The sequence below is a fragment of the Sesamum indicum genome, linkage group LG13, assembly GCF_026168435.1.
Source record: "Sesamum indicum cultivar Baizhima isolate 11 linkage group LG13, ASM2616843v1, whole genome shotgun sequence".
NCBI lineage: Eukaryota > Viridiplantae > Streptophyta > Magnoliopsida > Lamiales > Pedaliaceae > Sesamum > Sesamum indicum.
The window spans coordinates 15,394,456-15,419,326 of record NC_142669.1 but is presented as its reverse complement, the minus strand read 5'-3'; the positions used below and the strand labels follow the sequence as shown (position 1 = coordinate 15,419,326).

General features: G+C 36.8%; 2 protein-coding genes across 3 annotated transcripts; both read left to right on the top strand.

The window, feature by feature from the left end:
* Positions 1 to 293: 293 nt before the first annotated feature.
* DEG7 (DegP protease 7) lies at positions 294 to 20,832 on the top strand. 2 transcript variants are annotated; one of them, XM_011098829.3, is made up of 24 exons: positions 298 to 866; positions 956 to 1,026; positions 1,856 to 1,990; positions 2,241 to 2,299; positions 4,048 to 4,084; positions 5,968 to 6,093; positions 6,808 to 6,897; positions 7,852 to 7,917; positions 8,052 to 8,108; positions 8,227 to 8,292; positions 9,742 to 9,849; positions 10,378 to 10,458; positions 12,488 to 12,537; positions 12,768 to 12,933; positions 13,723 to 14,241; positions 15,044 to 15,226; positions 15,298 to 15,400; positions 16,666 to 16,836; positions 16,973 to 17,052; positions 17,138 to 17,365; positions 19,152 to 19,364; positions 19,520 to 19,677; positions 20,049 to 20,160; positions 20,342 to 20,832. In XM_011098829.3, the coding sequence occupies exons 1-24, from the start codon at positions 590 to 592 to the stop codon at positions 20,504 to 20,506; spliced, it is 3,321 nt and encodes a 1,106-aa protein (XP_011097131.1). In that variant the 5' UTR covers positions 298 to 589; the 3' UTR covers positions 20,507 to 20,832. The 2 variants fall into 2 exon arrangements, with proteins under 2 accessions (XP_020554229.1, XP_011097131.1); XM_020698570.2 differs by lacking the exons at positions 19,152 to 19,364; positions 19,520 to 19,677; positions 20,049 to 20,160; positions 20,342 to 20,832 and adding an exon at positions 18,941 to 19,049 and having other exon boundaries at positions 294 to 866.
* Positions 20,833 to 23,905: 3,073 nt separating this feature from the next.
* On the top strand, positions 23,906 to 24,347 carry LOC105176124 (cold-regulated protein). Its single transcript, XM_011098830.3, has one exon. The coding sequence runs from the start codon at positions 23,972 to 23,974 to the stop codon at positions 24,197 to 24,199; it is 228 nt and encodes a 75-aa protein (XP_011097132.3). The 5' UTR covers positions 23,906 to 23,971; the 3' UTR covers positions 24,200 to 24,347.
* The last annotated feature ends 524 nt before the right edge of the window (positions 24,348 to 24,871 follow it).

Below are 24,871 nucleotides of genomic sequence, written 5' to 3'. Positions count from 1 at the left end.
TTTTAAAATAAAGTAATTTACCTCCTTATACAGGAATATAAATTGTTTTATTTTAAAAATCATAGGGGGTAAATTATTGTATTTTATAAAATATAGAGAGATAAATCTCTATTTATTTTTTTATAAAAGGATAATTTGCTCATTTATAATATCACAAAGGAGGTTGCTTGTATTTTTCCTGTTTAAAAAGTATTAATTAAGAAAGAAAGAAAAGGATGGGAACAGCCTTCTTTTTGGTTTGACCAATAAAAGAAGCTAGAGCTCAAGTCTAAAAGCAACTTTTCTTCTCAACCAATGCAATATTCACTAAAAAGAAAAAAAATTGTAAAACAAACACACCCCAAATTGTTTGACCTGCTTCAAGCTGAAAAAAAACCAACAAAAGTTGAGAAAGCAGCATTCCCGATCCTAAAAAGCGAGTGCAAATCATTGGAACTCCCCGCCACAGACGCCGGAATATTATTTTTGCCCCTCGCAGATTCCCTTTCGCGTAATTTTCTGCCCTAAATTTTGGCTTCTTTAACTGAAGGAGAGTGGTTGCGATTAATTGTAACAAGTAGGGTTTTTGAGGTGGGGTTGAAAACTGAAAATGGAGAGGTTGGGATCCGAGGCGGCGCTGGCTGGGATGGAGACGAGCATGAAGGAGGAGCTTTGCATGGAGATCGATCCGCCGTTCAAGGAGAATCTCGCCACAGCTGATGACTGGCGGAAGGCACTCAACAAGGTGGTTCCCGCAGTCGTCGTCCTCCGGACCACCGCCTGCCGTGCCTTTGACACGGAGTCCGCGGGTGCTTCTTATGCCACTGGCTTCGTCGTCGACAAGCGCCGCGGAATCATCCTCACGAACCGCCATGTCGTCAAGCCTGGTTCAAGAATTTGATCTATTTTTAACTTTGTGACGGAAATTTCATTCTCTTGAAGTTGGTTGAATGACTATTGCTGTTTGTTCTTGTAGGGCCGGTGGTGGCGGAAGCTATGTTTGTGAACCGCGAAGAAATCCCGGTGTACCCGATATATAGAGATCCTGTTAGTTGTCGTTACTACGCATTTAGTTCTTGAAGGATTCTATTACATTATTCTGCCCATGTTCTGATAAAAACTCTAGCTAAACATCCTTATTTTCTTTTTTGTATTTATTGAACTTGATGTGAGAGAAGCCAAATGACAAAAGGGTGTTAGTATTTCTTGTAAGCAATGATGTAAAACCCAATGAAATAGGCTGCATGAATTACTTACAGAAAGTTTCTTATGTTTGAGCCAATAGCCATAGGAGTTAGACATCAAATGAACATAATTACACTGTGTCATGGATCTGCAAGGCGGTAACCTTTATACCAATGTCACCAGCTGATTATGATATAAAATTATGTTCACCGCACCTTATAAGTGGCGTTTAATAAGTAGGATTTTCGCTTATTCAAGTACACGAAATTGTGTTAAGATATTTATGAGGGTGTGCTTCATTCACTGAACCAAGTGCACAAATTCATTGGTTTCTGTCGGCTCATTCTATTTTGAGATGGGTTGCACATTGACATGCTGCTTGCACTAGTAAATCTCTTTCCATTCTAGTATAGTCTGCAAGTTGTTAGTGTTCCTAATAATTTGGATTTAAGCTAATTCAAAATGAATAATAAATGACGTTTAAGATAGCTGTGAGTATGGTCTTTGTTTACTGACTCAGGTGCGCAAGGGTTTTTAAGGGCTTGCACTTGTTTCGTGTCGGTCTCATAATCCTTTTTGAACTAGTTAACCTCTTTCCATTATAGTATATTTTGGAAGTTGTTTGATTATTTCCGAAATATTAAACTGGGTTCAAATGCAAATATTTGACAGTGATGCTTTGTTTTTCTAGGTTCATGATTTCGGCTTCTTCCGTTATGATCCTTCTGCTATACAATTCCTTAGCTATGAGGAAATTCCTCTTGCTCCTGAGGCTGCATGTGTGGGGCTTGAAATTAGGGTTGTCGGGAATGATAGCGGAGAAAAGGTATGTATATCATGGTTTGACTCTTCTTAATTAATTGTCTACCGCAACAAGGTTAAGATAGCTAATGGTACCGGACCATCTTCACAGATTAGATTTTGATCTGTTCACAATTTGTCTTCTATTCACCCTTATATTTAGGTTCCATCTTTCTATTTTATTGGTTTTGCAGTTTAATCATCTTGCACAGTGTTTCAAAAAGGCAATGTAGTTTATCTCAGGAATTTTTCCTACCGTTTTGTGAATTTTGCAGGTCTCTATTTTGGCGGGAACTCTTGCTCGTTTGGATAGAGATGCTCCACACTATAAAAAGTATGTGTTCTATGTGATAATATGTTATCTGTCTTTTTATTGGTCACTCATTATGATCATTGGGCAAAGGAGTGAATTGGAAGGAAATTGTAGTGGTTTTGGTCTATGTAGCCCACTTCAAACAAATCGTTGAGATTTTGAGATTCAGTTTAATCAGTTTAATCTGACGCTTGAGTGTTCTTCTCGTGGCAGTTTGTATATAGACCTGTATAAATCTGTCAAATTTACATGTTATGGTGTGACATTGTTATCAAAGCAGCCCTGTTACCACTTACCTGCATACGATGTGTGGTTAGTCTGTGTGGTTAGTCTTTCCTCATTAATGTGATTTTTGGGTGTGAAAGATCTCATGCCTACTTATCCTTCCATGCTGAACCAGGTGTACTTGTAATTCTATGTGGCACTCAACATTGTTATGATGTTTGCGCTTCTGTATTGTTTATATGGGAACAATGGTTCTTTAAGCATTCTGCCGAATATGATTTGTAACTTTTGTTTGGTATGACAATTGCTGTACTACCATGTATTAGATGAAGAATCAGTAACAAATTTGGTTCTCAAAATTGTTTCTCTTCAACCAAGTTTTTGGATGACTGAAATTCTCTTTATCCTCAAAATGTGGGAAATTCTTCATGTTTTTAATTGTTTCTACTGTCAATTTCTATTTCCAAAGTAGTCTGTTCAACGAGGAGCTTCTGGTGTCTGCAAATCTAAGAACTTATGTCAAACTGATGAGCCTTGGATTAGTAAGGTCGCTTCTAGTCAGAGAAACATCTACTTGGAAGCATTTACCATAAGTTTTGGGCCTTTTGGCTAGTCGAACATGGTTGATATCATGTCTGCTAGCATTACCATTATCTCTCTATCAGACTGTGGTTGATATCAAAGCTAGCAATTAGTCTTTTGGACCATCAGAATAATATTAAGTTGTGCGTTCTATCTGCAACTTTTAAAATGATGATGTGGAACATCAGATTATTAATCCAACTTTAATAAAAAGATATAGTGTCAAAGATCACATCGGACTTCATACACTGATGTTTGATTTGCATCAACCAACTTTGATCAAAGAAATTGACATCCTTGTGTAACAAGTACACACATTATAATCATGAATCTATCTATGATCTGCATCTTATTAGAACTTGCATACCAACCTGTAACTGTTGTAAGATTTGGGGCCTATGGCTTTTTGTTGGCAATAGATGTCAATCACAAATTTGAGGGCTTTCCTTTATTGCTCCCATTTTCTTTTATAAATGCCCCAAAATAGGGCTCATTTTCTGTAGTTGAATTCTTTTCACCCCCCCCCCCCCCCCAAATCTTTCATTTCAATTAGAGTAATGATGTAACAGAATTAAGCTTCAATCACTAGATTCACTACTTTTATGAGCAACACTGTAAAGGCTCACAAAAACATACAAGTTTTTTTCAATTCACCAATAAAGCTTCATACCTGCTCCAAACAGGACCATATTTTCAGAAGGAAGGGCGTATTCTGGTGATTGCCCTATTCCGCGATGGAATTCTTTGATTAAGTGTTTGTAGTAGGAAGAGTTATTAACCTTGGAGATATTATTATAGCATTGTTGGAATGAGTTTGCTTTATCTTCTCCTGTTCTGACTCTTAAACTTAATTTGGGTTGTTGTTATTGTATGGTCATTGTTGATCATTTTGTTGGATGAGTGCACATTGAAGTATCTCCCAGTTCCTATAATATTAATGGTGAACATTTCCATTTGTGCAGGGATGGCTACAATGACTTCAATACCTTCTACATGCAAGTAAGCCTTTTGATGATAGATGGTTTTGTCTGCAGAATGTTGGATAATGATTTGTTACCTGGAGTTATTGTAGTTACCTAAGACTGCTAAGGATATAATCTCTGGCCACCTCCATTGTGATCATGAATAGTTCATGTTGCTCTTTTGGTATAATTAATTCCTTGGATGGTTCATTGTGCGTTTTGCTTGATTGATATTCTTGATTGCTTTTGAGAATAATCAGCCACTTTTGGAAAATATAGTTAGAACATGGTGAGAATATTGACTGTTGAAGCTAAACATTACATGCATCATTGGTTCATACATTTGGAGTTTTATGTGTAATGAGTTCGCTCATGTTTAGTTGATTTCGTGACGTTAATACTATTTATTGTACCTATAGATCCTAAAGAGCTTTAAGTTGCCAGCTTTAATGACTGAATTAGAGGAATACTAGGTGTGAGGACCTGGACCTGGTTGGGAGAATAAGATTCTCTTGGTAAAACTTGCTTTTTGTTTTCTCTCTTGTGCGGGACCCAATTAGAAGCTGTTGTCGATAACTCATATGCTACTTGAAATCATAGTTATAAATGGTGTATTATGGTGCATGGTGTAAAAGGCAAGAGCCCAGTGCCATTCTTGAAAAATGGCATTGGACTTTCACCTGGGTGTGCGCTGCAGCACTTTTTCCAAGTGCGCGGCACGCCTGAATGAAGCCAACCTTAAAAGGCTGGGCTTTCTATAAAATAAGGAAAAAAAATGAATGTTAACAAATTTGCTTATTTCTTGAATCTTTTGGCTAAAAAATTAAAACCTTAGAACGTGCTGATTTTGGTAAGAATACTAATGGTATAAAAATATAAACTACTCATGCAAATATGCGCTGTGCTTCAAAAAGATGGGCCGCCCCATTCGCTGTGCGCTATGGCTCCATGGCACCTTTGCGCCGTTGACAACTAAGCTTGAAATTCTTATAAGACAGGAAAAGGAATTATATTTATAGCCATTTTTGTACCTTTAAGATATATCCGTTCTTTTTCTACTCTATTATGATTAATCTTCAAGAAATTAATTAATATACGAAAAGAGGCAGCTGGTAGTTCTTGACTGCTTCCCCTGGTGCAGTCCCTTCAATTTCTGTGTAGATGTTTAGACTCCAGCCGGTCCCGACATCCCCCATCACTGACAGATTTGAAAATCAGGCAGAGGACTAGGACCAGCCTGCGAGAGACAGAAGAGAAAGAGCACAAATGAGGTTGCTTGTTTTTGTTTTTTCAACCTCTAGAATTATATAAATTCTCATCAGCCTTACCTAATAGGATAAAGAATACCTATTGAAGTAATGTGATTTTTGTTCTATGTAGGTCACCGCTCCTTTTTTATTTTTTTATTTTGGGTTTTTTTTTGGGGGGAGGGGGGGCAGTATTACTGAGATCTAACTTGGAGAATCCTGAGGTTGAGAAATTTGTAGATGCATGCTTCATGAGTTTTGAGGCTTTTTCTGATTCTTACAACTTAGAATGGCTGCCCGAGATCTACTTGGTTTCTTAACTAATTCTTATTCACCTAGATCCAAGCAATTTGATAGTATAATCAGGCAAGTAAACCAAGTGAAGAAATTAGATAGAAGTAGGATATTTGGCAGCAATCAAGAAGTAAGAAACAAGTTTTATAAGCTACTAATCTGTTGTAGAAGTTGTACCATTGATTGTACAGTTGTTGAACACAATTCCTTTTTTTTCAAATGTATCTTTATTATCAAATTTGTTTATCTTGTGACATGATCAACAAGTTTGTTGCTCTCTAATTCTCAATTATCATCATTTTGTGCGTAGACAGTTCGCAGCTAATCTTTTGAACCCTTTTTTCTTTAATTTATATTTTTCACGTTATGTGGAGCACAGGCAGCTTCTGGAACAAAAGGTGGTTCAAGTGGCTCTCCTGTTATTGACTGGCAAGGCAGAGCAGTTGCTCTGAATGCTGGGAGCAAGACATCTAGTGCTTCGGCATTTTTTTTACCTTTAGAACGAGTAAGAAGATTCCTGTGAGATCCATGTTTTCTTTAACCTGCAGTAGATGTTTTTTTCCCTGTTGAATCATACTGTGGTGGCATAAACCTCTTTTTGACATTAGCAATGGCTTTCTGATCTAATGTTAGTTGCTTGATTTGCATTTGCTCTTTATACTGCATCCAAACTTGCCATACAAATTGTTGATCTTATGTCTTTTGCTGCTTTTTTGACATTGTAGCTTGAAATCTTGATTAATCTCCTAGTTTCTGTACATTCTCTTTCAATCAGTGTAGATGATACATGAAATCTTTTATGTCAATTCTGCAATAAACCAGAATACAACATTTGATAGTGCATCGACGTTATCTATGGTGTTGGCTTATTCCATGATTGATCACTAAGTGAGTTATATTCTTACCAAGTCTCTCTTGTATAACCTATTATACAAGGTCCAAGCTTGGATTTGGGTGTCTAGCTGTGGTGCATTTTTTTCCCCCTTCGTTTTATATTCTTGTATCTGGATGTGGTTTCTTTACATGGATGTTTTCTACAAGAAATTGTCAGACAAACTTAAGATTGTAGTCTAACGTGATGCAATATTTTCATTTAATGGATTATCTAAGTTATAAGGTTTCCTCATTTAGAAATTATGGGAGACAGTTCAAGTCTTTGGATGTAGACTCTGGATTTCTTGCTACCTACTAACAAGAGCTACAATAATTTGGACATCAGGTTGTGAGGGCCTTAAGCTTCTTGCAGAAAGGAAGAGACTCCGTTACTAGTACATGGGAGGCAGTCACCATTCCCCGTGGTACGCTTCAGGTTTGTTAGTTCTTTCTTATAGGGTTTTATCTTGGTCCTTTGCTTTTATTTTCTTTTGTATGCCTTCTAGTTTGCTGATCACAAGTGTATTCATTTTCATATTTACACACCTCCTTGCTTATCTCGTAAGTCAGCTTTAGTCCGAAACCTTTGTGTTTGAACATGAAATTAATAGAAATTTGCATATAGTTTACTTAATTCATGTTACATTCAGAAGATATTGACATGATGGTGAATATAATTGAGAGAGCAAATTTAAGTGATATGTGTATAGAACTGGGGTTTCCTAAAGAGGATCAGAAAGAGAATTGGAGAAGTCATTTTGTTTAAATAGTTTGTTTCTGTCTTTTCTGTTTTCTCCACTGAATTACATTCATATGATGATAAAAGGACCTGTTTAGAACCTCTGATCTTTTACCTGATTTCTGAACTATAATTGGATATCTTCTGAACTTTACTCTTCCTGCTTCGTCTGTACTCTCTAGGTTTTGTGAGCAAGAAAGCTTTCCATCAGTTTGGATTCAGTTCAATATTAATTCTGGGAAAATATTTGTTGATATACTTTTGGGATGATTTCCTTGAGAAATGCTTGTGTTTGGAATTTGAATGAGTGAGTTGCAAAGTTTGACCTGTTGAGTTGACAAGTTGATTTCCCATTTCATTTTTAAAAGACATGTTTTGGTTTACTTGTTTCCATATTTATAGTGTTTTTTAATTAGGGTGTACTGTGTAGGCTTTGAAGATATGGTTGAAAACTGGGTTTGTTTTTGAATTTTTTTCCAAGAAACAATTTCTGAAGTGAGCGTGAACAAAGACGTGTCTGGATGGAAAACAAAATGTGGTGGGAACTTGAAAAATGGAACATAACCTTTATCTTTTGTGTTTCTCTTCTTTGTATGTGGGTTCTCTTGATGAATTTTTCGTTTGACTTGTATTCACATATTCACGATGTAGGCTACATTTCTCCACAAAGGATTTGACGAGATACGCAGGCTTGGCCTCAGAAGTGAAACAGAACAGGTATCTGTTTCGTCATACTCCATTCTTAATGTTCAGATTGCCATTTCCTTGAATGAGGTCTTTGATTATGGATTTCTAGCAGCTATAGCATGACCAACCCATGCTCTTTTCTTAATTTTGTTTGTGTTAATCAGTTAGTACGCCATGCTTCTCCACCTGGGGAAACTGGAATGCTTGTTGTTGATTCGGTGGTAAGTATAAGTTTCTGGTTTTTCACCTTTGTTTTGTTTGTTCTATTATTTTAATGACCATGCTATCATCTGTATTTTGGTTTCTTATTTATTCAACCATGCACTTTTGTTGGTTCAGGTGCCAGATGGCCCAGCGCATAAGCATTTGGAGCCAGGTGATGTGCTTATTCGATTGAATGGGGAGGTATATCTGTCGAATATCTTTTGTGATATCTACAGTGCATTATTAGGTAGCACTATTTAAGTAAGATTTGCTGAGTGTTAGAGATGGTAACTTATGACTGTTGTCATTTTCTTGTTATCTTGTAGTAAGATATGAAAGCAGTGAGAGATGAGAGATTGGATTCAAATGCAATACTCATGTTACCCTTTATAATGTTGGTTTTGCAAGAGGGTAATATGTGGGCTCTCGATATTACAGAATCATTTGTTAGATCCTGGGGATCCTACTCCATGTTGAGGGACCTCTCCCCAACACACACACATAAAATGAAAAACAAAAAACCCCATGAAGAAAAGTAACAGTAAATGGAAAAGGAAAATCCAATTGAAATCTTGGTGGTTTTTGTGGTGTTTCCATCTTGACTGGGCTTTAGTGGGGTCGATGGAGGTGGATAGTTGCTTGTGGTTGAGAGCACATTTTGAGCTTGTGCGCTTTGGAGAAATAGGCCATTGATGATTGGATCAAGAGAATTAGAGTCTTCGGTTTACTGTTGGTAGGTTGTTGATGATGAAGAGGAGAACAGTGAAGTTGTGGCTGAGGTAAGCTGGTGTTGAAAGCCGGTGTATGTCCTGGAAAAGAAAGGGAGGAGAAATGAGGGGAGTAAATCTAGAAAATAGGAAAGCATTGGATCTCGCTTTTAGAAAAGTGGCTATATCATTGAGTTGCCCAACATGTTTTGTTATGATAGGATGATGGGTTTCACTGAAGAAACTAGTTAACTAGCCTGTTTGTTTATGTTTTCATTTTCAGTTTTAACAGTATTAAAGTGAAAAGATATTTATTTATACGTATTCTTATTGAGAATATATTGATTTGACACTACAAGTCCAATATAAAACACAATCTCATGAACTAATCCAAATATATTCTCATTTCATATGAAAGCCTATACAAAGTTGAAAACACATTTCCAGTGAAAACTGTCACTGAAAAAATGAAAATACAAACAAAAATACATGTCAACTTTTCCATTTTTTTTTATAATTTTTAATGTAAAATGAGAATGTTTACCTGTGATATTTATTAAATCATTCGTCTACTTTATTTCTTTTTCATGATATGCAATTAAATCTACAAAAAGTATTTTGTGTGCCACACTGATTTTCTGCCAATATAAGATGTAATGAACTTTGTTTTCATTTCCCCTGCATATATCCTGGATTAAAGGGGAGGGTTAATGTTTGCAAGGAAGGACCAGAAACTTGATCCCATCTTTAGTAACAAGAGAAATGTGTGCTACTTATTTATTGCTACTGCCTTTAACAACTTAGTTTTTCTTGGCTTTGTTCCATGAGATTTCTGTTACTTGTATGAAGATTTCAATGGCGCAGGTTATGGTGTATGTTAAGTTTATGAATACAGATGTTATTTTATTTTAATGAGTTAAGTTAATTCAGATGCTTGCTACAGGTGACTACCCAGTTTCTGAAGATGGAGAATTTGCTCGATGACAGTGTCAACGATAAAGTTGAACTTCAGATTGAAAGGGGAGGCAAACCATTGAGTGTGGAATTAACGGTGAGATATGAAATTCTCCTTGTAAAATTTTGTGAGTTCTAATTGCTTTGTCTGTGGCAACTGGGACATGTTAGTTCAATTCTATATTTTCTAGACATAAGCTATCCCTTGAAGAAGATTTTGCAAGCATTGCATTTATTGGTGACTTGGTGTAGTGGTTCTTATTCATCTCTAAAAGAGTTTATCCTTAAAGTTCCATATTGGCCAGCATTTGCAATATCTTTTCTTGGTTGCCTTTCAATGTATATTTTGAGTCTGTTTGAGTATGTTTGTGTTTAGTTGTACTGACACTTGATCAGATTTTTGGATATGTTATAGTGGTAGGCTTACATATGCACATCTGTTTTATACCATGTTATAGTGGAATGATTCTTGAACTTAAATCAGTAATTTTGTTGGATTCTTTTATGGGCGTTGAGATAATCTGTATCATACTTTCTTCTGAGCACCACATAATAAACTACTTGTAAATTTAAGACCAATATTTTGACGTATTGCTGAGATTTCCCTTTTCCTTAAATGTTTCAGGTTCAGGATTTGCACTCTGTTACTCCTGATTACTTTCTGGAAGTGAGTGGTGCTGTTATACACCCTCTTTCTTATCAACAGGTTGGCCTACACTACTGTTCTTTGTCATCATTTCTTGGGATTTTTATGCTGTTATGATTGCTATGACACATGAATCCTGAGCCAAGCCTCCAAAGACTTTTTGCTACTAACTGACTTTGGTTTATGTGATTTGCTTTGACGAATTCCAAACTTCTCACCTATAATTTTGTTCATTTAGGCCAGCAATCTGCTGTTGACAGCATAAATGCTTTCCCCACTGTATGTCGACTAGAATTTGCCTTCATCAAAATTTTTTGCACCTGAAAGATACAGTAAACTAGTCAGCCGATTTGTGCAGTAATTACGTGGATCGCAAAATGGTTGTCCAAGGGGGACTTCCTTATTAAGACCTCCTTATGATTGCAGTACGAAGGAATACTGTTTTCCCCGTCTAATTAATTTCCCATCTTCTGGTCAACTTCTGTATTTAGTTGTTTAATTGTCGATTGAGCTTTATTTAAACAAACTTTTAAACGAAGAGAGTATTGCATACTAATTTTTTCTGAGGGTCAAACGACCTAAGTTGATTGTTGATGTAGCCTTACAATGATGGTTATCATAAGTTGCACACAGTTTTGCCTTTTTGTTGCACACTATTATTTCATTCCATTTTATAGGTTAATTAGTAATGCATCAGCTACTCTTTCTTGATTTGTCATTTAGATGTCCTATAATTGCATGTCACCATGTGATAGGCTGTCCAGCTGTAAAATGTGTTGACTGGATAGAAATTAAGAGGAAGTCAGTCTAAAGTGTTTTCCAATTTACTCTACTATTTGTAACAAAATTAGATTTCACTGCTTAAGTCGTACGTGCATTGTTGTATGACCCTGTAATGTTGCCTTGCTGTTTATTCAAGCAAGGAAAATTATACAGCATGGGAAATTTTCTTGGGGAAAGTGAAGGAAAAACAAAATATCTTTTGTGCAGATCTTTGATTGAATTTAAAATCATAGGAAACTTTGAAGTCTTTGGAGAACTATATTGATGAAAAGTTTTTGACAATAAAAGCAATTGAAGTAGTTGTTGGCTGGTCAAACACATTGTAAATTGAGATAACATATTTGACATTAATTTCCTTGTTTTTCTGCTGTGGTCCTAAGGTAACTTGGAGTTACTCTATTTTTAACCCAGATTTATTTTTCAAATTATTCATGAAAACATAGAGAACTGCAAAGTTGAATGCAATGGCATGCCTTAGTTGCTGAAAATTTTGGTATATTTCCCTTTTATTCTCCCACCAACCCTTTACGTCTAAGGTTTGATGTCTTCTCTGGAGATAATGGCTGTACTCTTCACATTGCTCTTTTAACCATTGATGGATTTATGCTATGGTTGCAATCTGAATTATTTCTTCCCCGTCTTTTCATAAGCTAAAAGATTAGAAATCCTAACTATCGTGAACATTGTGAATAAGCAAAATTACACAAAGAAAAATCGACTAATGTGGATTTCGTGGACTTATTTTGCATGGAAGCATAAGAATGGGGTTTAGTGTTACTGCTGCTCCATACTGGTCATGTGAGGAATCTATCTTAGGCATATAGTTAACTTATGAATCATTGTATGACAGGTAATCAAGGAGAAGTAGGCAGAGGCATAGATTCCTTAAGAACTGATATTTGAGGGCTTAAACTAGAAATGTTGTCAGCTATGAACCTCTCCTTTACTGTGAAAGATGATACGATAGGCAACAAAGGGACTTGACAAGAGCATAAAAGATTGAATAGTAACCCAACTGTGAAAAGAAGAGGAGAGGAACCATCAAAAGGCAAAGAGAACTTGGAGTGGGCAATAGCCTTCTTTTGTCCAGTGCCATAACTTTGGTTCTTGATATAATGCTTGCGTGAACATGTCTGAATGATTTGAGTTGCTTGGAGTTGGTTTTGTAACTATTCTCTAGCTACCAATCCCAATTGATCTTAGTTATTATGCTCATTTTGTTTGATTTCATACTCTTGTGGTTGGTTGCCTAACACCTCCTTATTTGTTCCCTGCCATAAACTCATTCTTTCTTTTTTTTATGCAGGCCAGGAACTTCCGTTTCCAATGTGGTCTTGTATATGTTGCAGAACCAGGGTATGCACATTTCCACTTTAACATGCTCTGTGATTCTGGCCTATCATATTAGTTTTGTCACCTTGGAAGTGATGCCATTTTTAGTATCTGACTCTCTGGTTGCTCTTAAGTCATAATGAAGCCAAAAGATCAAGGTCTTCCACATGATCGAGCATCTACTGAGAAACTGTGTATTTTTTTTACAATTGTATTTCCTAATAATGGTACATCTCTGTAATTGCTCATTGCAGGTACATGCTATTCAGAGCTGGAGTACCACGCCATGCTATTATTAAGAAGTTTGCAGGTGAAGACATATCAAGACTTGAGGACTTCATTTCTGTGCTCTCTAAGTTATCCAGGGGAGCAAGAGTTCCATTAGAGTATATAAGCTACACGGATCGGCATCGTAGAAAGGTACTCATGATGCCTCTGAAGTACAGTGTTGGATTATGTGGTCAGCATTGGTGTTTCTCAGATAGATAGTCCCATGAACCCATTGATAATACCTGTTTCTCACAAGTCTCACCCTCTTCCCGTGCACGTTATGGAAATAAAATGAAGCCCATGTTGCATTTCCACTGTCAAATGATGGTCTATGTTATCTGTGCATATGGAGGTTTGGGACCATCAACTGTACACAGATTCTAGCTTTTATTTTGTCTGAAATTTTATTTAGTTTTGATAGACACGTATTTGTATCTTTTTATATTTATTTATTTTACATGCCATAATATGGGTCCACCATTTTTTTTATCAACTGTCCGTACTAGTGACCCAGTTGAGTGTCTGTTTTGACCACCAATTTTCTTTCAAAAAATATTGGTATGCTGTCACATATAAAGTATTCTCATGATACCATCCAGGAACCTGTAGTCTACTTTTTGATTTGTCTGGTTTAGTTTATCATTTTTCAAAGATAATCATCTACCTTTTCCACTGCTACTAGGTTTTATCATCCTGCAGCATTTAATGACTCTAATGCTTGAGTTGTGCATGCATTATTGCTTTGCGACTGGGGCTTGTCTAAAGAAATTGATTTTATGAACTGTTTTCTGAAGGCTTATTATTACCATTTTTTTGCCACTATCAAATAAAAATATACATGTTTTAGACTATAATACATGTGATATTTGTCCAGATATATAGCTGAATAGTTGTCCACTTAATGTTGGAGGTATCTTTAACCATGTTATCTGGTTGCAGTCTGTCCTGGTAACAGTTGATCGTCATGAGTGGTATGCCCCTCCTCAGGTATACACTCGTAATGACAGTTCTGGCTTGTGGAATGTAAAGCCAGTTTTGCCACTGGACTCTCCACTCTTATCACCAGGGGTCAATCCCATTGAACAAGATCCAGCGAGCAATAGCATTTCAACATGTGCTGCTGAGATAACATCAATGGAACAAGCACATCAATGTGTTGGCCAGGAGCCAATGGATGGTGTGACTAGTATGGAAACTAGCTGTGAACAAATTGACAATGGGCCACATTCTCTAGATGATTCTGACTCTGGAACGAAAAAAAGGCGGGTCGAGGGAGATTTGTCTGCTGATGGTGTTCTATCACCTGACTGTGCCCTGCATGAACCTAGGGAAGAAAGATTGGAAGACCCTGGAACAGAAAGTGAGACGGTTTTGAGAGATTACCAAGGAGGAGCAGCAGTAGCAAGTAATGCTTCAGTTGCTGAGCGTGTAATTGAGCCTACCCTCGTAATGTTAGAGGTAACACAATCACATTGTAACTTCTCCGTGCATTTACTATTAGTTCCCTTTTGCTTTCAGTTTCTCATTGTATTACCGGAATGAAATTTACTGGATGGGCTATGTGGAATGGGATAATTAGGCTGATGGAAGGGGGACAGGGAGGATGACTAATAAGAACTGTAAGATGTAGTACGGCAATGTACAAGTGGTTGGGAGATGCTGATGCCGGGGGAGGCCCCATAGGAAGGAACCGGAAGCTGGTTAGTTCAGTGATTTGGCAATCCTTTTCCCTTTTCACTTTGTTTTATATATAGATCTCGCTCCCTAGATATACAATTTTCTGTTGAGGGTGGCGTGTTGGGTGTTGTGGGGATTTAGGTTGGGTTGTCGCCTTAATCGACCTTTTTTCGCATCTTAAGTAATTTGAAAGTGAGGTAAGCATTTAATTGTTCTTGGTTCCAGTCCATGATGTAATTGGACTCCTGTGCTTTGCTGAACTGTCTTGGATTAGCACAGGCAGTAGGCATTTTTGTGCCTCTTGTCTGGTAAATGGACGTCTAGCCTACAAACTTGGCAAGACACAGAGCCTTCATGTGTATTTCTTTAATGTTGTCTTAGTACAGGCAGTATGTTTTGTGCCACTGGTCAGGTAAATGGATGTGAGGATGTCTAGCCTGCAAACTTGGGAAGACGCGGAGCCTTTAATGTATACTTCTTTAATGTTGTCATAACTAAAGCAGAGCATTATTTTTTGTCAGTAATGCCTGGTTCTCGACCATTTGAGTTGCTTAAGTGGGCTTCCTGTTTTCTGACTTTGCAGGTTCATGTGCCATCATCTTGTATGCTGGATGGCGTGCACTCACAGCATTTCTTTGGAACTGGTGTTATCATATATCACTCACAAACAATGGGGTTGGTTGCTGTTGATAAAAACACTGTTGCAGTGTCTGTCTCTGATGTGATGCTGTCTTTTGCTGCTTATCCAATTGAAATTCCCGGCGAGGTAATCTTTGTCTACGTAAGCTGTGGAGAGTATTGCCGAGTGATGTTAAGCATTCTAGCATGTTTTTCCAGGTGGTTTTTCTCCATCCCGTGCACAATTTTGCACTTGTTGCATATGACCCTTCTGCACTTGGTGCTGGTGCTTCTGTAGTTCGAGCTGCTGAACTTCTTCCTGGTATGTTTGATTGATTGTATGAATTATTCTGCATCTCATTTCTCTTCCTCTTGACACTTGCACCATTTTGCTGATATATGCCTTGAGATATTCAGTGTCGTACCTCCCCTTATACAAATATATATATATATATATATATGTATATATTTTAAGTTTAGAAATTCATTTCATGCAAAACATGGAGAGCTTGACAGAGAATTCACTAACTATTGCTCAAAGGGTTGGCATTGAGTTGGAAGATTTGGACAAAACGAGAGAGTAGGCTGTGGCTGATTGAAGAACTTGTCCAGGGTTCCTCGTCTCAATTTGGATATGTTTCTAAGTATGAAAACAAAAACAAGAGTTAAATAGAATACTGAAAATGTTATCATCTTCTACACAGATCTGAATTATCAACAACTAACAATGGCGTAGAGTCTGGATCTTGTGATGGTGTGACTAAGCTAAGGTATCTAATAAGTGGAATGACACTTGATATCTTTTCACGGAGTGCTCGCTATCTCAGTGTATTAATTAGGAAATGTAGGGCTGGGAAGCTTTGGTGCTGTTGGCAAATTTTCTGGCCATTTTCCCAATTAAAAATGAAATTCCTTGGACAATCAAGGGATCAATATTGCCATATTTGGAAAGTTCAAGTGCACTTCCATTTTGTCAATTGCCTTTTGTCTCTGCCAGCATGCTAAACTACCATGAATTTTGTATGATTAGGATAAACAACAATCTTGAGTAGTAAGAGTTGTATTCAGGTCTGTAGTTGTTCATATATGCTATAGCTGTGATGAAAGTGCATTGCACGATGTTCTTGAATCACAACGCAACACTGTTCTATAACATTTCTCTGGTTTTCTGAACACTGGATATGAGACACTCAGAAAGCTGGTTCTCCTGCACTTTTCCACTATCACCTTGTACTCGAGGCAGTCGGTGCTTCAGAGGGCACATTGACCTCATGGCAACCATCATTTGGAATAATGATTAATGGCATACTCCACAGAATTTTGCTTCTCATGTACATGCTACATTAATTATAGCTGATAGTCTAGGTCCAAAATTTGGTAATCACATTTTCTGGTTGTCTGCCATTCATATATAAAGGGCTTCATGGTGATAAGATTAGAGTTTTGATATGAGTTCATGTATTCCTTTTGTTCCCTCTCAGTAAATTCATGGAGGAATAAGTTAATTTAAGTTCTTTATGATGCCTTTTCTATTGCTCTTGTGATGCTGCTTCTATTTATCTGTCTCCATCTCGTACTCTGTCTCAGAACCTGCATTGCGTCGTGGAGATTCTGTATGCCTTGTGGGTCTGAGTAGGAGTCTACAGGCAACTTCCAGGAAATCTGTGGTCACCAATCCTTCAGCTGCTCTAAATATTGGCTCAGCTGACTGTCCAAGATACAGAGCAACCAATATGGAAGTAATTGAACTTGATACTGGTGTGTTTGAATCAAAACTGTTACTGATCTAAATAACCGCCATTTAATCTTTTTCTGGCTTGGGTTGTTTATCTTTTCCACTTTTATGGTGCTCGCTGGAAGAAATAAATGTAATTCTTCTTGCATCATGTTTCAGATTTCGGTAGTACATTTTCTGGTGTCCTTACGGATGAACTTGGAAGGGTTCAAGCTATTTGGGGAAGCTTTTCAACACAGGTTTGTGCTTCTTTTCTGTTGCTCGAGTCCATTTGAGCTGCTGGCCGAAACTTGCTCTCATTGTTGTCCTGTATGTAAACTTCAGCTCAAGTATAGTTGTAGTTCATCTGAAGACCATCAATTTGTTCGTGGTATTCCAATTTACACAATAAGCCAGATCCTCGAAAAAATCATATCCCGTGCTATTGGTCCTACTCTTCTCATAAATGGAGTCAAAAGGCCTATGCCACTTGTCAGAATACTGGAGGTTGAACTTTATCCTACTTTGCTCTCCAAAGCCCGTAGTTTTGGGCTGAGTGACTCTTGGATCCAGGTAATATGTTGTTTATGCACTTCTATTTGTCACAAGATCGATTATCCATATGATGTTCTTCGTAGTTGACCAGTATACTTTTTTTGTTTGAAAGGAGGACATATGCAAATAACTTTTTCATTTTGTTTATGTTTGTCTATTTTTAGTTCTCATTCTCTGATTGGGCACCCAGGATCATTGGGCTTGCTGTATTATTTACCTATGTACTTCATAAAAGGATTTGGCATGGAAATTGTTAATTTTTTATTGATGATGACATTAACTTCTGTATCATCTTTAGTATTCTAGAAGTTACAGTTTCTGCATCATCTAACCAATGAACTGTCAGTCAAGATACCATCTGGTTTCTACCTCATTGATGGATAGGCAAATGATTAGAAAACAAAAGAAGCAAACACTTGAAGAAGATGCAGGCAGAGGTGGTGTCTACCATGGCTATTTTTTGTTTGTTCCGTCTTTTCTACTTCTGGCTGTACTGTATAACCTATATATGTTATGCTCTTGCTGGTGTACAATGGAGTGCACCTGTATGTCAGATCCGTCTAATTAAAATGGTGTTGTATGCTTTAAACAACTGGACAGCCAATGCTATTGCCATACATGCTAGTTTAACTGGATATATGCTCAGGTATGTAAACAAGATGTATAACTTCAATAAAACAAGTAAGATAGCCTGCGAGAATTTGGGGCTAGCATATGTGCCTTTGTGGATGCTTCTAAGGTGACTCAAACATTGGCGAGGGATAAATTTGATTATGATAGGCTAAATTTGCCACATATTTGATGGGACTTTCTGGCCGTAAAAAGTAGATAGATATAAAGATAGCTTATAGGATGTCAATTCCTAAAGTAATAGGATGTCAATGTTCTCATTTCCTTGGACATTCAGCACGAGCCACTGTCTACGAATCAATATTCAAATTTAATATGTGAGGCCACCTGGCGGTAGACACGAGGAACTTATGAGTTCTGTGCTTATAAGTGGCAAAATGTTTTTCTATTTTAAGATAATTTAAATGCTGGTCAAGCAGGTGGAGGCACTGGATTAAGCTATTTGTAGAGGTGACTATATAGTTCCTGCATCCTGATCCAAAAATGATTTGCAAATGACAGATTTTAGTTCTTTCTTGAATTTTCATCTTGATATGAGCCTGGAGTCTCCCCTTGGATTTGTGTTATTTTGGTAGACGATAGGAATCAATTCGCACAAACAGTTGCATACTAGCATGAAGTGAAATCTGATCTCATAGTATTCAGACTCTACTGTTTTATATCACTCGGTTATTATGACCATCATAATAGCATTCATACTCTACTTTTTTAAATATGACCATCAGAATCAATTTGCACAAACAGTTGCATACTATACTTGCATGAAATGTAATCTTGGTAACATAGTATTCATACTCTACTGTCTTGCATCACTCAGCTATTATGACCATCAGAGTAGTATTCATACTCTACTGTTTTAATTCGATGATAGCAATCAATTTTCCTAAACAGTTGCATGGTATACTTGCGTGAAGTAAATCTTGGTAACATAGTACTCATACTCTACTGTTGTACATGACTCAGCTATTATGACCATAACAACTGTACAGCTATCAACATCCAGAAGATTTGTTTTCCTTGGAGCATTATACTAGATACGATATGATGACATTTTTCTATTCCTTAGTCTAAAGGTTAATAAGGATTCTTTCTCCTTTGGTAGTTCAGCTGCTTCAGCATGTATCTAGTCTTAATAATATTGGAACTGTATCAAGCTTTGGCTTCTCAATTATAGGCACTGGTGAAAAGAGATCCTATTAGGCGTCAAGTATTAAGGGTGAAAGGCTGCTTAGCTGGATCTAAAGCTGAAAATTTACTAGAACAAGGTGACATGGTTTTGGCAATCAATCAAGAACCAGTTACATGTTTTCGTGACATTGAAGATGCTTGCCAAGCGCTAGACCAGTGTGATGATGATGGGAAGCTCACTCTGACAATTTTTCGTCAGGTTTACTTGCAAACTTATATAGTTATATTTTTGTTTTGTTTATATATAATGTGGCGTGACTAAAAATGCAATTTTCTACATTAATATAGTTAACTCATGGTTGTGTAGATGCTTTCTTCATCACGAGTTCAATATATTATTGTCCTTTTTTTCAGGGTCGTGAAATCGATCTGCTTGTGGGAACAGATGTGAGGGATGGGAATGGAACTACACGTGTAATAAATTGGTGTGGTTGTATTGTCCAGGATCCTCATTCAGCTGTGCGAGCTCTTGGATTTCTACCTGAAGAAGGTCATGGCGTATATGTGGCAAGGTAATGCTTTCTAAGCACAAGCGCATTAGTTTTATTGGGTTGTGAACCTTGATATGAGGTACTATGTTGAATCAGTCACTAGTTTATACCTTCTATACTAGTTACTGGACGTGCTTAGTTACTCTAGAAAGTTTAAACCCTTTCCAAACTGGTCATAGCAGGAGCCTCATCTGTGTAAGAGGGATTAAAGCATAAAATTGCCCTCCTTCTGTCAGTTTGACTGCAGTGCCCTAAACTAGGGCCATAATCTGCCAAGGGCCCCGAAGATTCCTTTATTCGAACCTAATCCAAATTGCAAGTTGCTGACTTGAAATCTATACTTGTGTCATACTCCCATGAAAATCAGATTATATTTTGTTTACTTGTTTCAGATGGTGTCATGGGAGTCCAGTACATCGGTATGGTTTGTATGCTCTTCAATGGATTGTAGAAGTAAATGGGAAGCCAACTCCGGATTTGGATGCTTTCGTCACTGTGACAAAGGTACATCTTCTGCCCTTTGACAAATATAGCCTGAAAGACCAACGAAGAACAAGCTGTTCTGAATGGTTGGTTTCTCAGGTCCTAAACCAATCCGTGACCAACTCTATATATGTCTGTTTTCGTACTGTATAACCGTAAACTAGCATCTGGAATTTTAATTATTAAAATACTGATCTAATAGGAAATAGAGCATGGGGAGTTTGTGCGTGTGAGAACAATTCACTTGAACGGTAAGCCTCGAGTGCTTACACTGAAACAGGATTTGCACTATTGGCCATCATGGGAGCTGAGATTTGATCCTGAAACTGCAATGTGGCGTCGAAGAACAATCAAAGCACTGGTGTGATTAACTGGTTGTGGGTAAATCCCGATTTATCTCTTTGGAAAAAGAAATGCTACAAACATTGGAATTAGTCCCGACTTGCTATTTGAATTCAGTACTGGTTTTACCATATGCCCTATATTTTGCCAATTTGCTTAGACAAGGAGGACCAATACAAACTTGAGGTTAGCAGTTAATTATTTATTGTAAATGATGGTTATAAGAGAGCATCCAAGGAGCTATACATTTACATGAAGACAAGGTAGAGTTGCGGATATTAGAAAGAATAAGGGTTTTTCATCTTGTCATTTTACTTATTTTTTCTTATTGTCAATTATCCTCGGTCGCCATGTTCTTTTGCCTGTTAAATTACTGTGTATGGGAATGCTATCTGCAACCCAATCCTAGATGGAATCCTTGGAGATGCCAACTTGGTTGATGCTAGCCTGTGAACCAGCGGTCTTGATTTTACCCATTATACGAAGCTATACTTTCTTGACATGAAATACATCTAAGGTTATGCTTACGATCATGAAAAGAAATTAATAAATCAAAATTAGGATTGCTTCCCTTGCTTTCCTTGAGTTTTATAATATGTACATTCTGGACTTGTTCTGTTTGAACATGAGATGATGTTTATACTTACAAAGGTTATGGATATTAGTGTTACATTTCTAGTACCATGGGGATGCAATTGCTGCTTGTATTATATAATTGTCCTTTCTCTTCTAACGCAAAACTTTAGAGAGGAATGTTTTTGTAATTTTTAATGGAGAAGATGTATATTCAGTAATTAGTCTAATTTTTAGGGGAGATGACTGCTTCATTAGTTCTTATATAAAGATAGAGATGGAAAGGAGAAGAGCGAATACCATCAATAAATATGATGTAAAGTGACTAAGTTGAAGACAGTGGCAGCTCAATGCACCTATATAAGTGAGAAAAATAATATGTCGATCCCCAAACATCCTAAGCGCAGTGCCATTTTCAGGAAGATTAGATATAGGTATTCTGGAATTGCAGTCACCAAAATACCATCAATATGAGTGCTATGCAGCTTACCAACGGAAACACCCTAAAATTCGTAAGACGATCTTGTGCTGCATTAGTGTATATCTGTAGACTGAATGGATCATTGGTTGGATTCAAGTGTCTGGGATCTGCAGTCATGTAAACCCACCTCGGTGGAGGTGGTGGGCTGGTTCCGGCTGTGTACACAAATCTTGGTGGTGGTGGGCTACAATACTGCTCTGGTGGCGGTGGTGGCAGTGCAGGCGGTGGGGGTGGCGGCGGCAATGCAGGGGGTGGCAGTGGAGGAGGAGGTAGTTGCTGGCTGCATGGATTAACACAAGGACATTCACCACACTTTATGCTTGGATCAGGAACTTCATCAACTTTGGTGGTAAATGATGCACTTGCATTGATCAAAACTGAGAACTGCAAAACAAGTGCCATTAGCAATATTTGAGGCCATTTATACAGTAACACCAACATTTTAGGATTTGGAGAAAGAAAGAATCTAGGAATAGAAATCAAGGTAAAGAATCAGGAACATGGTTAGGTAATTGTCTATGGCTGAATGTAGATGAAGTATTTTGGGTGGCCTATGGCTGTGTTTCTTCAAACTTATATATTCAATTTGCTGGGGTTGGTATGGTTAGGTAATTGTCTCTGGGAAGAAGACTTGGTATGTAGCATTAGGTATGAACCCTCGAGTGTATGGTTATATAATGTGGACTGTGTGAAGGGGTGGGACCGATTATTACACATTCTTCTCTTCTTCACAATGACTAGAACCATTTTTAAAAGCAGGTAATTGCACTTTACCTCTTGTAATAATAAAAGTGCAACCAAAATGGGAGGAATAAGTTCCATTACAAAATAGTGGTGGAAGAGGTGTGAATGTTTTGGGCTTTTGAGGGATGGATAGAGCATATATAGATTGAACAAATTCCCCAAAGGGATGGCTGAGAAGCCACTATCATTTCCATTTCTATTGCTAAACTTCTTTACTACACTACACACTTCAAAGGGGAATCCACAGAACAAACCTACACTTTCCTTAGATCAAAGCTAAGCATCTTCTTTTCTATTTCTATTGAAAAACAAATTTCTCTCTTTATACACATTGTTCTGGTTTTTTTTTTCCCTCTTACTTTTCATGATTGCGTGATGTTTCATAGAGGCTTTTATTCTTCTTTTGGTTTATTTTTTTAACTCATTTTATTCCCTGGCTTTAATTATCTCAATATCTTATTATTCATTGTGTTCTAAATTACTTTGCACTTCAAGAATTCGGACAATGCCTCTTAATTTACGCAAATATCATTAACAGTCCTTCAAATTCCTAATACTTTAGTTTGTAAATTCGTTTTAATATTTCAATTATGGTTCGTGTGAATCCTCATGAAAAATTGTCTACAAAAAAGATGAGGGACTATAGTAAGATATTTAAAAGATGAGGGACACTATTATAGTACATTTAAGATATGAGGGATTAAAATGAGATAAAATATGAAGATGTCGAACTAATGAAGAGATTTGGCCAACATTACATTTCAAATTGTCAACATCATATACATAATATTGAAATATAATATTTTAAATTTTTTTTTTTATGTGAATATGATAGTTGAGCAGTAAAGCTTACGAAATTTTTATAAATGGAGTTACTTGAGATAAATACTTAGTAAGTGATTAAAACATTAATAATTTTATATCAATACTTTTATTAAGTGGGGTGGCCTTAGAAAAAAACTAACTTGATATGCATTATGTATATGTACGAAAATCCCCTTCTTTTAATTTTCTCAATTTATCTCATAAACCTATAAGCGTAATTTCATTTAAAAAGCCCTACAAAATGTATATAACAGTGAACTTATACCGCAAGATTTTGAATGAAAATGTGTTTTTTTACTGCCAAACAGACATAATTTTGGAATTCCAAACAATATAAAATTCAAATTGCAACCATTGAAAAATGACATCCAATGGCCAAACTAATCTTTTATATTATATATAACTGAAGAGCACCTTATTAGTGACTTCTGTTAATTTTTGTTTTTTAATTTTTTTTCTTTCTCAATTTTTTATTTCTCTTTTACTTTTCTCATTTATATTATTTTCTTAAATTTTTAATATTTTATTAATCTAATTAAAATTTTTTAAATTAATTATACACGGATATGAGCATACCACATATTCTCGTCTAAGAATTATCCATTTCTGAATCAGAGACTCAAAATTAAATGACGTGAGCCCTGCACCGAGGCAGGCAAACACGTGGTGAGCTCCGATCAGAGAGCAACACCTGTCATCTGCAGCAGCGCCACTGCAAACGTGGCCGCACAACATTCCGCCACGAATCAAATCTTCCCCAAGTTCTAATCAGTTCAAATTCTGCTATAAATTAAGGGCCGTACTTTTCCCATCACCGTCGTCGAAATTCAACAAATCCGCAGCGAATAGCTTATTAGAGTTAGAGCAATGGCAGTTGGTGTTCCGATATGCGTGGAGTGCGGGACGAGGAGCAACCCATGCAGGTGCAAGGTGGTGGGGCCGACCATCGGTTTCCTGGCCTTCGCGGCGGCGGCGGTGGTGGAGTGGCCGGTGGGCGCCCTGGTCTACTGCTTCCGCCACATGAAGGGACGCCGCATCATGGCCCATCCCGCCACCGTCGTTTACCCCGCCGTCACTAATTCCATTCCAATATAGTTAAATATTATCTACCTAGTTAGCTACCTCTTGCTGTTCTTCATTTCTCGTCGTCTCCATTTCTCCGTATGTGTGTGTCTGTGTGTGTGGTGTTTTGTAACAGTAGAAGTATAAAAAACTAGCAATGTACTTCACTAATGTTGCTTCATATGTAATATTTACATGCATATATATATATGATTTGGGTTGAAATATAAATTAAATTACTCGATATAAAAAAACAACCACTAAAAATTCGTTTCTTATTAAATTTGATCAAATTTTACTTTGGACTTGAGTGTACGATTAGTTCTATAATAATAAAATAATTTAAAAAAAATTATTAAATGCAAAAGTTAAACAAGAGGTAAAATTAGAAATTTATATATTTTTTCTGTTCAAGTCAATATTTTCCGTTCAAATCGTAATAAAAGAACCGTTCAAATCGTAATAAAAGGAAGTTAGAAATAAGCAAATTTTTCTTTAAAGGGGTGTAAGTATAATTTTAATTTTTTAAAAAAAATATATAATTTCATGTTTTAGAGTCGGGGTATAAATATTCTATACATAGCAAATATATATAGGATATATATTATGTATTTCCATTTTATGCTTCCTAAAATGTATTTTGTAAATTATTAGTCTTACAACTACAATCAAAATCTTCTCAAGTTACGTTCTTACCATGTATGA

Bases quoted from the DNA above. Each gene is read 5' to 3' on its own strand.
- LOC105176124 (XM_011098830.3), top strand. From the start codon at position 23,972: ATGGCAGTTGGTGTTCCGATATGCGTGGAGTGCGGGACGAGGAGCAAC.
- DEG7 (XM_011098829.3), top strand. From the start codon at position 590: ATGGAGAGGTTGGGATCCGAGGCGGCGCTGGCTGGGATGGAGACGAGC. The intron at 14,242-15,043 runs GTAACACAATCA...CTGACTTTGCAG, and splicing joins CTACCCTCGTAATGTTAGAG to GTTCATGTGCCATCATCTTG. The intron at 15,227-15,297 runs GTAATCTTTGTC...ATGTTTTTCCAG, and splicing joins CAATTGAAATTCCCGGCGAG to GTGGTTTTTCTCCATCCCGT.